The sequence below is a fragment of the Chanodichthys erythropterus genome, chromosome 15, assembly GCF_024489055.1.
Source record: "Chanodichthys erythropterus isolate Z2021 chromosome 15, ASM2448905v1, whole genome shotgun sequence".
NCBI lineage: Eukaryota > Metazoa > Chordata > Actinopteri > Cypriniformes > Xenocyprididae > Chanodichthys > Chanodichthys erythropterus.
The window spans coordinates 13,998,107-14,014,571 of record NC_090235.1 but is presented as its reverse complement, the minus strand read 5'-3'; the positions used below and the strand labels follow the sequence as shown (position 1 = coordinate 14,014,571).

At 34.8% G+C, this 16,465-nt stretch overlaps 1 protein-coding gene across 1 annotated transcript; it reads left to right on the top strand.

The window, feature by feature from the left end:
• Nucleotides 1-230: 230 nt before the first annotated feature.
• slc6a19a.1 (solute carrier family 6 member 19a, tandem duplicate 1) lies at nt 231-16,243 on the top strand. The gene is made up of 12 exons (XM_067411338.1): nt 231-553; nt 3,026-3,166; nt 3,336-3,473; nt 5,801-5,982; nt 6,265-6,375; nt 6,461-6,573; nt 6,713-6,841; nt 7,946-8,102; nt 8,216-8,420; nt 8,501-8,660; nt 8,925-9,087; nt 14,108-16,243. Exons 1-12 carry the CDS (start codon nt 349-351, stop codon nt 14,309-14,311), a joined length of 1,908 nt encoding a protein of 635 aa, XP_067267439.1. The 5' UTR covers nt 231-348; the 3' UTR covers nt 14,312-16,243.
• The last annotated feature ends 222 nt before the right edge of the window (nt 16,244-16,465 follow it).

The following is a 16,465-nucleotide window of genomic DNA, read 5'->3' as shown; positions in this document are numbered from 1 at the left end:
ATGACAAACTTTAAAACTGAAAATATAATAAAATCTTAATGAGACTAATATAACACTGCTGGGAATAAGTGAAACCTATTTACATGACTCATTTTCAGATTGAGCAGATACTGACAACCTGAAACCATCCAGCCGTGAGATAACATTACACATTAACCACCAATGAGAGAAGTTTAGCTTTCATCCGGCCTTTATCTTGCTGACAAAACACTTAAAATGTCCCGGAATAAAGGAGCGAGTATTAAAGGTCACCATTAGTGAGCCACCAGTCAGATCCTCTTTATCATCACACACAGAGAGACACTCAGTCACTTCCCTGAGGACGCACCTTCCATTATCACAGCAGGAATGAAGCTGAAGCTGAAGCTCCCCAACCCGGGTCTGGATGAGCGGATCCCCTCTCACGCCGAGCTGGAGAAGCTGGAGGTGGAGGAGGCTGGAGAGCGGCCGCAATGGGACAACAAAACCCAGTACATGCTGACCTGTGTGGGCTTCTGTGTGGGGCTGGGCAACGTCTGGAGGTTCCCCTACCTCTGCCAGAGCCACGGAGGAGGTTGGCCCTTCGAAATTTATCATTCAGCCTGGTTCTTCTGACCTGTAAACATAGAACATTGTCTGGTATCAAAATAGACTTCTTAAACCTACTGAAAAAATAGCCTGTTAACTGCTTTTTATTGCCTTTTTTCCCTTTCACATATAATTATAACTCAAGATTCATCCTGTGAAAACTGTATTGAAATTGTGCTACCATATACATGGTACTTTAAAACTAATTCTTTGTGAAATTAACTTCAAATTTGGCACACAACCTGGTTATACATATGGCTTTGGTTTAGCAGCAATTTTAGAGTCCAAATTATTTTGTAAAAATTTATTTTGGATAAAATAAAAAAAAAAAAAGTGCTTTACAGCTCAATTTTTGACTTCAAATTTGGTGCACAACTTAGTTATACATATGGCTTTGAATTTCTAGCAATTTTAGAGTCCAAATTATTTTGTAAAAATTTATTTTGGATAAAATAATAAAAAAAAAGTGCTTTACAGCTCAATTTTTGACTTCAAATTTGGTGCACAACTTAGTTATACATATGGCTTTGAATTTCTAGCAATTTTAGAGTCCAAATTATTTTGTAAAAATATATTTTGCATAAAATAAAATATTTTTTTTAGTTCTGTACATTTGCCTCACAGCAAACAATTTGCTTTACAGCTAAATTTTTGCGATATTAACTTTAAATTTGGCACATAACCTGGTTATACATATGGCTTTGGTTTAGCAGCAATTTTAGAGTCCAAATTATTTTGTAAAAAAATATTTTGGATAAAATATAAAAAAGTGCTTTACAACTCAATTTTTATATTTGGTGCAAAACTTAGTTATACACATGGCTTTGAATTTCTAGCAATTTTAGAGTCCAAATTATTTTGTAAAAATTTATTTTGGATAAAATAATTAAAAAAGCGCTTTACAGCTCAATTTTTGTAATATTAACTTCAAATTTGGCACATAACCTGGTTATACATATGGCTTTGGTTTAGCAGCAATTTTAGAGTCCAAATTATTTTGTACAAAATTATTTTGGATAAAATATAAAAAAGTACTTTACAGCTCAATTTTTGTAATATTGGCTTTAAATTTGGTGCACAACTTGGTTAGACATTTGGCTTTGATTTTCTAGCAATTTTAGAGTCCAAATTATTTTGTAAAAATGTATTTTGGATAAAATAAAAACATTTTTTTAGTTCTGTACATTTGCCTTACAGTAAACAATTTGCTTTACAACTAATTGTTTTGTGATATTAACTTCAAATTTGGTACACAACTTGGTTAGACATTTGGCTTTGATTTTCTATGAATTTTAGATTTCAGTTATTTTGTAAAACATATATTTTGAATAAATAAAAATGTTTAGTTCAGTACATTTGCTTTACATTAAACTTCTATAACTTTTTTTAAACTTCCATTTTTTGATTTCAGCCTTCAATATTAATAATCTGCTGAGTGTCTTCTTGAAAAAGAGACCAGCTTTAGCTCTGTACTCTAAAGCACTCGTGAACTACATCCATTTAAGTTCGGAAAAAGGAGGTGAGGTTAAAAGATTAAATCTGGAAATCTACAAACATTTACAGAGATTCAAAAAGAGTGAAAAAGGGGAAAAACAAGCGAGAAATGAAATTCAGGGGTCACTTCTATAAAAATCTACTGCCTTAAGAATTTATCTGACCATTTAACAATTAGCTATTGGATACTTTTTCAGTCTCAAATAAGAAAAATCTACAACTTTATGTAAATTACTTAAGAAACTTTCAGTCTTAAAGAAAATACTTGCAAGATAGTTTAAGCAGTTCATGCAACCGGCCATAAGAGTAATTAGTGTCAATGAGTAATAGGGTTAATGTATAGTGATTAAATATTCCTATAGTCAATCAATAACCTGAGAGGATCCAACAAAAATCACTTATTTCAGGAAAAAACTAAAACCACCTTCACAATTAATCTTACAATCTTAAATTTGAGGGTTTATAAATTCACAGTTTGTGACAAAAGTTTGAAAAACTAGTACAGTTCAGTATTAAAAAATGATATGTTCTTGTGTTTATTTTTATTTGTAATGTGTGAGATGTTGAAGATTTACTGTTTTTACTTGTTTTTGATATATATTGAATCCAATTAGGATTAATTTGACCTGCACCATAAAGATCGCACCCAGTAAAAGGTCTATTCAAACCAGAAACGTTAACTATAACGATAACATATATAGTTTTAAAATTCCTACTAAATTTAAAGGAATAGTCCACATCAAGAATGATTTTTTACAGCTGATGAACGACAAAAACAGCCAATCAGAATCCACCAGACTTTAACAAGCTTGAGCATTTCAGATTAAAATAAACAGAACAATATCAAACACTAGTTTGGACGCTAATATAGTTATTGTACTCACTGTGAACGGGCCTTTAATATTTGTTTCTATTAACTATCTGATTAGCAGGCTGGATTGATGTGACTCTTCATTTATTCCAGGAGCTTTCATGATCCCGTTCCTGATCCTTCTGGTTCTGGAGGGAATTCCGCTCCTGCACATGGAGTTTGCCATCGGACAGAGACTGAGGAAGGGCAGCGTCGGCGTCTGGAGATCCATCAGCCCGTCTCTCACTGGAGTCGGTGAGTCAGAAACAGATAAGCAGATCGTCGCCTAATAAGTGACTCCTGAATTGTCTACGGCAGGAATGAGTCTTTCCATAGATCATATACCTCAACAGGTCTTTACAGAGAATGCACTGCTTCTTTTGTTTTCAATCTTCAGTATGATATATTTCGTGTGGTTCCTCAGGTATCGCCTCCATGCTGGCTTCCTTCATAGTGGGGATGTACTACAACACCATCATGGCCTGGGTCATGTGGTACTTCTTCAACTCGCTGCAAGACCCTCTGCCGTGGAGTCACTGTCCAGTTAATGCCAACAGAACAGGTATGAATTTCACTATTCTCAATATCAGTTTGATACCACAGCAAAAACTAATGCCAAGTAAAAAGTTCACAAGCAATTATTAAAGACAATTAAACAGTTATTAGGCTACTGTCACTTTAAGATCCAATGCACTGATCCAATATACTGATACACATCCCATTATCCCAGCTGTTTACCTTCACTCAAGACATAAACCAACTGCGTATATGTGAATACTCAGATTTTTGTGTGCATTTGACCGTGCACAGAAAGCTGCCTGTCAGTGTGCGAAAACTGAAAATGAGTTCTCGTTTTTGAGGCATATTGCACTTTTAATAACTCTTTTTATCCCACTCTTTATTAAAAGTTCAATGCAAAGAGAGATATTGTCTTTTACAGGAATCGCTTTTTAATGACTACTACAAGATTATTCCTGGGTTGGTAACATCACAAACCCTAAAATTTACATAAACCCCGCCCCCAAGAACACACAACAAAGGGGGCGGGGCCATGTTGGGCTGCTTTAGAGAAGAGGAAGAGATGTTGTAGTAGAGTGTTGTTGTCATGCCGTCATTTTACGCCGGACTGCTTCACAAACGAGGGTCAATTCAACACAAAAGATGAACATGACGGCACATGCTAGTGGATGAGTTGAATCAACTCCACAGCAACTACATCAATTTATCCACTAACCATTCAGAAACGTCTAAAAGTTGTAACTTCTTCCTGAGTCTCTCCATCAGTGTCGACTCCGGTTTGAACAATGTAAGGCTGAACACCGTTACTGACAATCCTCATTTTGGCTGCGTGAGATTCTCCAGCTTTGTTGTTGTTGAGCTGTTAAAGCTCCGCCCTCTTCTGGAAAGCGGAGCTCATTTGCATTTAAAGGGACACACAAAAACGGCGTGTTTTTGCTCAGACCCAAATAGGGGCAAATTTGACAAGTTATAATAAATGATCTGTGGGGGATTTTGAGCTGAAACTTCACACACACATTCTGGAGACACCAGAGACTGATATTACATCTTGTGAAAGATGCATAGTAGGTCCCCTTTAAATCGATTCACACTTTATATAATCGCCACAATATATCATCAAATCACCCAGAATGTTAAAATTACTACAACCAAAGATAAAGCGAAATAGATCCTCATCTCCCAAAAATAAGATCATCTCTGACCGGGTGTGTCTCATACGTTCTGAAAAGTGAAGCCACGGGCTCTTTGATCGCCCCCTGGAGGCTGGATGCAGTACAGGTCATAAACCCAGCCCTCTCAATGCAGTCGAATGAGACTTTAGTGAAAACTTAAAAATAAATTCTGCTTCAAATAAAACTTTCTGAAAGATGGTTTTGGTCATTTAAGGTAGTTGTTGTCACGCTGATATATATTCAATTGTTCGTTTTTGTGATGATTTAGATTTTAGCTAGCAATTTGATGCTATAAAAACGGGGCGTGTCGTCATGATTCGAAGTTGATTGACAGGTTGTCTGAGGACTGTCGGAGCTTCGAGGGGAGATTGAAGATGTATTAACTAACTGTTAATTTTCGATTTCTTTGTTATTTAACACCAACAAATTGAGTTGTTCAGCAGTAAACTGTACTAACCGACCTACAGGATCTGACGGATCACTGAACTTTTTTTCTGTAACATCAAATGTGGGTGTTATAAGCTAATTAATAAATGTTATTAGTTAAGATAACACACCTAATGTTAACCATGTCGGGAAAAAGCAGGTGATCGTTATCTGGCAGTTACTTATTATTTTTATGGGTATAAAATAATAATTAGCAGGACAAAACTAATGATAGCTTACTCTAATTACAGCAATCGATCTCCTGTAATGTTAGTTGAACTTGATTTAAAATGGCAATCAGTTGTTCCTAGTGGCATATTATATTGATTTTATCTACTGAATTTGCTGTTTCAAAAATATTATTGCTCTAGAAACAGAATAGCCTATTATTTTATAGGTAGACTTTTAAATTGTGTATAATTTTTATAGTCTATTTAAAATACATGAATGATGACGCAGTCGTCTGGGCGGAAGTTTGATATCGCGACTCCGCCTCCGGCTCAACTGACGATTCCTTCTGCGCATGCCCAGGCTCCAAACTTTTTTTTTTTTTTTTGACGTATTGCGTAACGTGTCAGACTCAGCGCCCATTCATCAGCCCATTTTGGCTTCAGTTCAATACAATGGAAGGAAGCGGCGTTGCGTCGTCCATCTTTTTTTACAGTCTGTGTCTCTGACATAGAGATGCTCTAAAGGGTGAACCTCAACCTGGTCAAAAAAAAAAAAAAACAGAGTTTTCCTAATGAGCGCATGGCCGTGTCTCCCCCTGCAGGCCTGGAGCCAGAATGCGCGCGCAGCTCTCCGGTGGATTATTTCTGGTACAGAGAGACTCTGAACAGCTCGACTGCGATCGAGGAATCCGGCGGGCTGCAGTGGTGGCTGGTGATGTGTTTGTTCTGTGCTTGGACCGTGTTATACGTCTGCTGTATCAGAGGCATCGAAACAACAGGGAAGGTAATGACAAACTGACACAAAAGACACTTAATATTCAGCAATATTACTGATTTAAATGCACTGACACTATCCGACTATTGTCTTCTGTAGAGATGCATTTGATTAGGTTTCATAATTGATGAACTTTGCAGCATTGACAACTGAATCAACAAAAATTGTCCTGTAAATTACTGTGAAGCTGCTTTGAAATGAGCTGTATGGTATTGAAGCGCTATAGAAATAAAGTTGACTTGACATATATGGCAGCGAAATATCCTGTCTAAGTACTTCTTCTCTCTCTAGGCTGTGTACATAACATCTACGTTACCTTACCTGGTCCTCACCATCTTCCTGGTAAGAGCTCTGACCCTTAAAGGCTCTTTAAGCGGAATCAAGTTCCTCTTCACTCCAGACGTACGTTCACCAGCTCAACCTCAGTGCATGTATATTAACTTACTAAACTCCAGAAGATCTGATGGATCTGCTTACCTGTTTCCAGGTGAATGAGTTGATTAATCCAACGACCTGGTTGGACGCTGGAGCTCAGGTGCTGTTCTCCTTCTCTCTGGCGTTTGGAGGCCTCATCTCCTTCTCCAGCTACAACTCTGTGCAGTAAGTGATCGAAAACACAGCACACAGTGAGCGAGCGGCCTAATATCTACATGAGGCAGCTCACTGAGTTTTAGGACAGAAATCATATACTGTAGCTTATGTTGTGCATAGTTTGAACAAATTATTATTATTCCAACAGCAATAACTGTGAGCAGGACGCTGTCACCATTTCCATCATCAACGGTCTCACCTCAGTTTACTCCGCAACCGTCATTTACTCCATCATCGGCTTCAGAGCCACGGAGAACTATGATGCATGTCTCGGGAGGTGCGTCCTTCACTAACCCTATCACATGCACTATCTTTCCAAAGTTTTGGGTCAGAAATTAATACTTTTATTCATCAAGGATGCATAAAATTGATTAAAAGTTACAGTAAAGACATTCATAATGTTACAACTTCACAATGTTATAACTTTTTTCTATTCATCAAGAGAAATAAAACGCATCACAGTTTCCAGTGGACAGTACATGTCAGTCACAGGCGTTTCACACTCCAGTCCAGAAGGGGGCGCGTGCAGTAATGCAACACTGTTTGCTAACCATCACAACAAGAAAAAGTGCAGAAGAAGAAACGGACGATTTATGCATAGATGTGTTTACGTGTAATCTCTCAACCAGTGTTTCAACAGCAGAATAATATCTCACGTAGCATTACATTTACCTCAGGCACGTCATTTAGTGTCCGCAGCATGTTAGCTCACTAGAGAAAGTAACTCTTTTACTAAACATATGCTTTATATGCATTATATTTACTTTACCTGTTAGTTTTATAATATTTATTTAATATATTTTAAAATAAATTTGTCTTGAAAACAAGTGATTATATTTCAAAAACGAACTGTAGTAGAAAAATAATTAAAAAATAATTTTACAATTAGATTTAGAAGTGTGCAATTTATTTGTTGTTTTTTTATTATTTGAATGTTGATTATTATATATATAAAAATAAATAGCAATTGAATTTAATAGTTTGGGCTCTGTTGTTAATTTTAACCTAATATTTTAGTAATGTGTAAGAAAGGCTCCCAGTAAATAGTTTACAGCATAGATTTTTTTTAATCCTTAAGAAAATGTAAATGATTGAATTTATTTAAAAAGAGAGGCAATTTCTTCAATAAACCACTGTTTAATAAAAAAAAAGAAAAAAGCAACAATTTTATGTTTTGTTTTTCCCCCTGCTGTACCGAAGCATCATGTTCGTGTACCGTCACACCCCTAGTTTCCACAAAAATCTGAAGCAGCACAACTGTTTTCAACATTGATAATATTCAGAAATGTTTCTTGAAATCATCATATTAGAATGATTTCTGAAGGATCATGTGACCTATATCTGACCTTATGAGGGTTAAAGAACCGCACTATCTCCGCAGTAACATCCTGGCGCTGCTGAACGCGTTTGATCTGCCGGAGGGAAACCTCACAGAGAGCAACTATGACAGTGTTCTGCAGCATCTCAACAGCACGAGTCCAGCAGTCATTCAGGAGCTCCAGCTCAAGACCTGCGACCTGCAGACGCTCCTCAGCGAGGTACACAGATGCATACTGATCGAACCTTTACTACATCACTCAGACTTTCAGAACAAAGATATCTGAAAAATAACTCTTCAGGTAGACAGCAGGCTTACTTATTTTTGTTGCAGGGCGTTGAGGGAACCGGTCTGGCCTTCATCGTGTTCACTGAGGCTATCACCAAGATGCCCATCTCCCCACTCTGGTCAGTGCTGTTCTTCATCATGCTCTTCTGTCTGGGATTGTCCACCATGTTCGGGAACATCGAGGGTGTGGTCGCGCCGCTTCAAGACCTCAACATCCTCCCCAAAAAATGGCCTAAAGAATTGTTCACAGGTAAACACATCAACCCTAAAGAGCTTTCAATGACAAACTGACCACTGCAGGTATATCACTCGACCTCCTCATGTTTTCAGGTCTTACGTGTGTAGTGTCCTTCGTGACGGCGCTCATATTCGTCCAGTCCTCTGGTAACTACTGGCTGGCTCTGTTTGACGGCTTCGCCGGCTCGATTCCTCTGCTGGTCATCGCCTTCTGCGAGATCATCGCTGTCGTTTACGTCTATGGGATTGACAGGTAAGAGTCAACGTCAAAACTATATGTTCCTAGACTTATAAAACATGTTTAACCAGTGCAGATTATTCAACATGTTTAAAATAAAGGTTCCATGTTGGCATTGATGGTTCCATGAAGAACCTTTAACATACAAGTTATTTATGTTCATTAAAAAGTTCTTCACAATAAAGACAAAATGGTGAGAAATATGCTCCAACAGGAGTGTCAGATGTTTTCAAGCACTGAGAAGAACGATAACGCTACTGTTCTCTTTCTATCTTCCAGGTTTAACGAAGACATTAAGTTCATGGTGGGACACAAGCCCAACATCTTCTGGCAGGTGACGTGGCGGTTCCTCAGTCCCGCCATCCTCCTGGTCATTCTGATCTTCTACTTCGTCACGACAGTCAGCAAACAGCTGACCTACAACGTCTGGGACCCCGAATCGGTACGTCACGGTCTTTAGAAGAATCAAACATATTATTTCCAGTTTATTTCTAATATAGCAGAGATGTTAAAGAAAGTAACAACATAAAAACTGTGAGAAAGATTTGAAGTCAACATCAAATCAAAATGTCTTAAGGTGCGGTCAAATATACTGTTAACTGCCTGGCAAAATTTTTTGGGTGAAATCCTGTCATTTCAGTAGGAATCAGGAGTTTCGAGATTGATCAAGTTGGTCACGTGAATTTGCCTACAAAAAGCTAATGACGGACACTTAATTTTGTCCAAGTTAAATTTCTTTTAGCTTTCTGTTGTTCAGTATGGAAGCTTGTTTTCACAAAAAAAACAACAACAACAGCAACAACAACAATTGTAATTGCATCTCACAATTCTGACTTTTTTAAACTCACAATTGTGAGTTTATATCTCAGAATTCTCACTTTTTTCTTACAATTGCATGTTTCATAAAAAACGGAATAAAAAATGAAAAAGTTCATTGTGACCTTTTATCTCACAATTCTGATTTTTTAAAATTTCTTACAATTCCATCTTTTCTTTTTAGAACTGCGAGAAAGAAGTCAGAACTGTGAGATATAAACTTGCAATATTGAGGGAAAAAAAAGAATTGTGAGAAAAAAAAATTCGCACTTACCTTTTTTTCATGTTTTTATTCCGCGGTGGAAATAAGCTTCCACAGGTCGGAACGATGAATTCACCAACTTGAACATGAGTGAAATCTGCATTGCAAACTTTTCTGCCCTCATGCAAAACTCCCGATTGCGTGGAATCCTATCGGAGCAACAGTAAACGTAACCGCGTCTTTACTATGAACGTTTCCTCAGTGTTCGTTATTATAAAGAAAAAAACAAACTGAAAACGTTTTTTCACAATTTCTTTTACTTTTACCATCCAATCAATTCCCAATGGATAACACCAATATCCTTGTTGAATATTCCATTTCTATGGAAGCTTGTTCCCGTCATGGAATAAAAAAAATAAAAAAGGTAATTGCGACTTTTTAATAACCTGCAATTCACAATTCTGACTTTATATCTCGCAATTCTGACTTTATATCTCACAATTCTGACTTTATATCTCGCAATTCTGACTTTATATCTCACAATTCTGACTTTATATCTCACAATTCTGACTTTATAACTTGCAATTCTGACTTTATAACTCGCAATTCTGACTTTATATCTCGCAATTCTGACTTTATATCTCACAATTCTGACTTTATATCTCGCAATTCTGACTTTATATCTCACAATTCTGACTTTATATCTCAGAATTCTGACTTTATATCTCGCAATTCTGACTTTATATCTCACAATTCTGACTTTATAACTTGCAATTCTGACTTTATAACTCGCAATTCTGACTTTATATCTCGCAATTCTGACTTTATAACTCGCAATTCTGACTTTATATTTCACAATTCTGACTTTATAACTCGCAATTCTGACTTTATATCTCGCAATTCTGACTTTATATTTCACAATTCTGACTTTATAACTCGCAATTCTGACTTTATATCTCACAATTCTGACTTTATATCTCGCAATTCTGACTTTATATCTCAATTCTGACTTTATATTTCACAATTCTGACTTTATATCTCAATTCTGACTTTATATCTCGCAATTCTGACTTTATAACTCGCAATTCTGACTTTATATCTCGCAATTCTGACTTTATAAATCACAATTCTGACTTTATAAATCACAATTCTGACTTTATAACTCGCAATTCTGACTTTATATCTCTCAATTCTGACTTTATATCTCGCAATTCTGACTTTATATCTCGCAAGTCTGACTTTATATCTCGCAATTCTGACTTTATATCTCACAAGTCTGACTTTATATCTCGCAATTCTGACTTTATATCACGCAATTGTGACTTTATATCTCACAATTCTGACTTTATAACTCGCAATTCTGACTTTATATCTCACAATTCTGACTTTATATTTCACAATTCTGACTTTATATTTCACAATTCTGACTTTATATCTCAATTCTGACTTTATATCTCAATTCTGACTTTATATCTCACAATTCTGACTTTATATTTCACAATTCTGACTTTATATCTCACAATTCTGACTTTATATCTCGCAATTCTGACTTTATAACTCGCAATTCTGACTTTATATCTCACAATTCTGACTTTATATCTCGCAATTCTGACTTTATAAATCACAATTCTGACTTTATATCTCACAATTCTGACTTCATATCTCTCAATTCTGACTTTATATCTCTCAATTCTGACTTTATATCTCTCAATTCTGACTTTATATCTCTCAATTCTGACTTTATAACTCACAATTCTGACTTTATATCTCTCAATTCTGACTTTATATCTCTCAATTCTGACTTTATATCTCACAATTCTGACTTTATATCTCTCAATTCTGACTTTATATCTCGCAATTCTGACTTTATATCTCTCAATTCTGACTTTATATCTCTCAATTCTGACTTTATATCTCTCAATTCTGACTTTATATCTCGCAATTCTGACTTTATAACTCGCAATTCTGACTTTATATCTCACAATTCTGACTTTATATCTCGCAATTCTGACTTTATAAATCACAATTCTGACTTTATATCTCACAATTCTGACTTCATATCTCTCAATTCTGACTTTATATCTCTCAATTCTGACTTTATATCTCTCAATTCTGACTTTATATCTCTCAATTCTGACTTTATATCTCTCAATTCTGACTTTATAACTCACAATTCTGACTTTATATCTCTCAATTCTGACTTTATATCTCTCAATTCTGACTTTATATCTCTCAATTCTGACTTTATATCTCACAATTCTGACTTTATAACTCACAATTCTGACTTTATATCTCTCAATTCTGACTTTATAACTCACAATTCTGACTTTATATCTCTCAATTCTGACTTTATAACTCACAATTCTGACTTTATATCTCTCAATTCTGACTTTATATCTCTCAATTCTGACTTTATATCTCACAATTCTGACTTTATATCTCTCAATTCTGACTTTATATCTCTCAATTCTGACTTTATATCTCTCAATTCTGACTTTATATCTCTCAATTCTGACTTTATATCTCTCAATTCTGACTTTATATCTCACAATTCTGACTTTATATCTCTCAATTCTGACTTTATATCTCTCAATTCTGACTTTATAACTCGCAATTCTGACTTTATATCTCTCAATTCTGACTTTATATCTCACAATTCTGACTTTATATCTCACAATTCTGACTTCATATCTCTCAATTCTGACTTTATATCTCACAATTCTGACTTTATATCTCTCAATTCTGACTTTATATCTCGCAATTCTGACTTTATATCTCTCAATTCTGACTTTATATCTCTCAATTCTGACTTTATATCTCACAATTCTGACTTTATATCTCACAATTCTGACTTCATATCTCTCAATTCTGACTTTATATCTCACAATTCTGACTTTATATCTCTCAATTCTGACTTTATATCTCACAATTCTGACTTTATATCTCACAATTCTGACTTTATATCTCGCAATTCTGACTTTATATCTCTCAATTCTGACTTTATATCTCTCAATTCTGACTTTATATCTCACAATTCTGACTTTATATCTCACAATTCTGACTTTATATCTCGCAATTCTGACTTTATATCTCACAATTCTGACTTTATATCTCACAATTCTGACTTTATATCTCACAATTCTGACTTTATATCTCGCAATTCTGACTTTATATCTCTCAATTCTGACTTTATATCTCACAATTCTGACTTTATATCTCTCAATTCTGACTTTATATCTCACAATTCTGACTTTATATCTCACAATTCTGACTTTATATCTCGCAATTCTGACTTTATATCTCTCAATTCTGACTTTATATCTCTCAATTCTGACTTTATATCTCACAATTCTGACTTTATATCTCACAATTCTGACTTTATATCTCACAATTCTGACTTCATATCTCACAATTCTGACTTCATATCTCTCAATTCTGACTTTATATCTCTCAATTCTGACTTTATATCTCTCAATTCTGACTTTATATCTCACAATTCTGACTTTATATCTCACAATTCTGACTTCATATCTCTCAATTCTGACTTTATATCTCTCAATTCTGACTTTATATCTCTCAATTCTGACTTTATATCTCTCAATTCTGACTTTATATCTCTCAATTCTGACTTTATAACTCACAATTCTGACTTTATATCTCTCAATTCTGACTTTATATCTCTCAATTCTGACTTTATATCTCTCAATTCTGACTTTATATCTCGCAATTCTGACTTTATATCTCGCAATTCTGACTTTATATCTCGCAATTCTGACTTTATAACTCGCAATTCTGACTTTATATCTCTCAATTCTGACTTTATATCTCGCAATTCTGACTTTATAACTCGCAATTCTGACTTTATATCTCACAATTCTGACTTTATATCTCACAATTGCGACTTTATATCTCACAATTTTGACTTTATATCTCACAATTCTGACTTTATATCTCACAATTCTGACTTTATATCTCGCAATTCTGACTTTATAACTCACAATTCTGACTTTATATCTCACAATTCTGACTTTATAACTCGCAATTGCGACTTTATCTCGCAATTCTGACTATAACTCGCAATTTACTGTTTTATTTGCATAAATTTTAACTTAAGAAGTTAGAATAGTGAGATAAATTCGTAATTGCGAGAAAGTCACAATTGCAAGAAATAAACTCCTAATTGACTTTTTCATTGCGAATTTATATCTCGCTATTTTAACTTTAATTCCGAGTTTATAGCTTGCAATTCTGACTTTTTTTCTCAAAATTTTTTAGATAAAATTCAGAACTTTCCCCCCCAAAGCATAAACAAGATTCCATACGTTTGACACTGAAGTAGCTCCATCAAATTACAGAAGAAAAATGGGTTTCATGTTGACTTTACATACTAGCATAACAACAGCTCTCTAGATTTTAAAGACTAACCTCATCTCTCTCAACGCAGGATAATTTCCCAACGCTCAAAGAGGTGAACTACCCTAACTGGATCAGCGCCGTCATCTTCATACTAGCCGGGATTCCCTGTCTTTGCATCCCTGGAGTCGCCATCTTCCAAGCTTTGAGGAGATGCTTCTCAAAGGGAAAGAAAACGAAAGAAGAGAGCGTCTTTTCAGAAAAAGGGCAAATAAGTGTGAATACATTAGCGTAGTTTCCATGTGTGACCAAACTAGCTTCCTTTTAACGGAAAACATTTAGTCAAAGTGTCTTATGTAGCAGAGTACAACGCACAATGAAATTCTTATGTGGATAAAGACAACATACAATATGCAAAAATTAATAATGCAAACATAAATTACATAAAAAATACTTACAAAACCACAAAAAGGAAGAATGCAATATAAATATGTATAAAGTGTATACAGTAGAAAGTAATTAAAAATTACATTTAATAACATTATAGACCTCAGCCATTGGACTCTTATATTTGTATCTTACACGTATATAATATACCCATGTGTAATCATCAATGATTGTTTTTCAATGACGTGATTGTGCTGCTGCAACACTATCCACCTTATTTTGCAAATTGTTTGTTTTTTTGTTTGATTTTTTAACGCACTGCCAGTTTATTTTCATGGCAAAAAAAAAAAAATATATATATATGGTAAAACTATCAATAAAGTAATCTATTTTTGATAAAAACAAGCTTTATTTGGTTTCCTTATTTTGCCATATGTTTACATGATTGTGAATATGTGAGACTTCTGATTTATAAGCCTCTATCGGTATAACAAAGTGCAGTAAACCATAAAAATATTTGGCTACAAACCAGTATTTTTATGTTTATGATTATGTTTTCGTTCAGCTTCAATAACTGGAAGTGAATGACACTTCTGTCGCACATTTAAGTTACAAATGGCCATACGCCACCATTACGCTAATATGGAAACACATTACCGCCACATAAAAAAACAAGCACATACTAAGTCATAATTATGAGACCAAAAACTAGAAATTATGACATACCAACTCAAAACTAGATAATAAAAAAAAGTTGTCAAGACAAACTTTGATGTTGGCCTGAGAAAGCCTGACCAGAAATTTTCGGACGTTTTAAAACCTTAAAGTTTATAAGGTTACAATAACAAAGTTATTGTGTAAAAGTTTTGACCCCCATCAATGAAAGTCTATGGGAATTTGGGATTATTTGAAAGTCCGATACGCGAGTTTCCAAGGTCGGATCAGTTGGAAAAGACACAGCAATGTGAGTCAGAACAGTCTGAAGGTCTGAGCCAAATTTGGTGGTTGTAGCTTGAAAGTTTTAGGATAAGTTAGTTAGAAATTTTATTTCAGTGTTGCTTTCTCAAGCCAACATCATTTTTACTTAAACAACATAATAAATGGCATTACATTTTTGACTTTTAATCTCATAATTAGGCTGACTTAGTATGTCATAACTTTATCTTCAATATGTTAAAAATAAGGTGAATAGAAAGCAGATATATCTTGTGTACAGTAGCAGATTTCTCTAATGTTGTGTGTGTGTGTGTGTGTGTGTTATCTACATCATTCCCACACGGCGCTGGTTTCAGAGGTGCTGTAGAACTTTAAGATCTCTTACAGAACAGTTTGTGCTTAAGATTTTACAGCTCTTATCTTTCATTGTTAAATTAATAACTATCAGATTTATCTGACATGTTTTGTTCTCTTTGTTTCTTATAGAGACTTTATGTTTATTGGTCCGTGTCCCTGTGTGTTGAACAGCACAATCACTTTATAGTCCAGAAGAACTACAATTAATACATCTTATCTCTCTCACACACAGCACAATATAATCACAGTGTGATCAAGATAATAACGGAGTTCTGAAGAATTCTGGAATATTAATAAAGTTTGGAACAGTAATTACAAATACAGTTGTTTACATGTCCATTATAGCCTTATTGATTATAATAATGTATAAACTGTACAGTAAATTGCTTACTCTACAAACGCTGGTTGAATTAATTTGCTTATTTATCTCACACACATTCTCCAAAGACAGAAGTGTCTCTTTAAGGCCACTGCTGTATCTTGGACATCTTAGTAAATTATGAAGGAAAAGATGGCATTGACTCTCAGCCTCCACCTGGTGGCGCTATCAGCACAACACTGAACCTGACAGCGACTGTCCTGAAATCTGTCACAGGCCTATAGCTAATCTTATATATATATATATATATATATATATATATATATATATATATATGAGTTTGGTTCCAAAACGCAATAACTCCATTTTGATTAATTTGAGTAAAAAGGTGTTTTCTTTACCAAGAAAGTGGCAAGATGAAAACCACTATTTTCTGTTTCAAACTTTCAA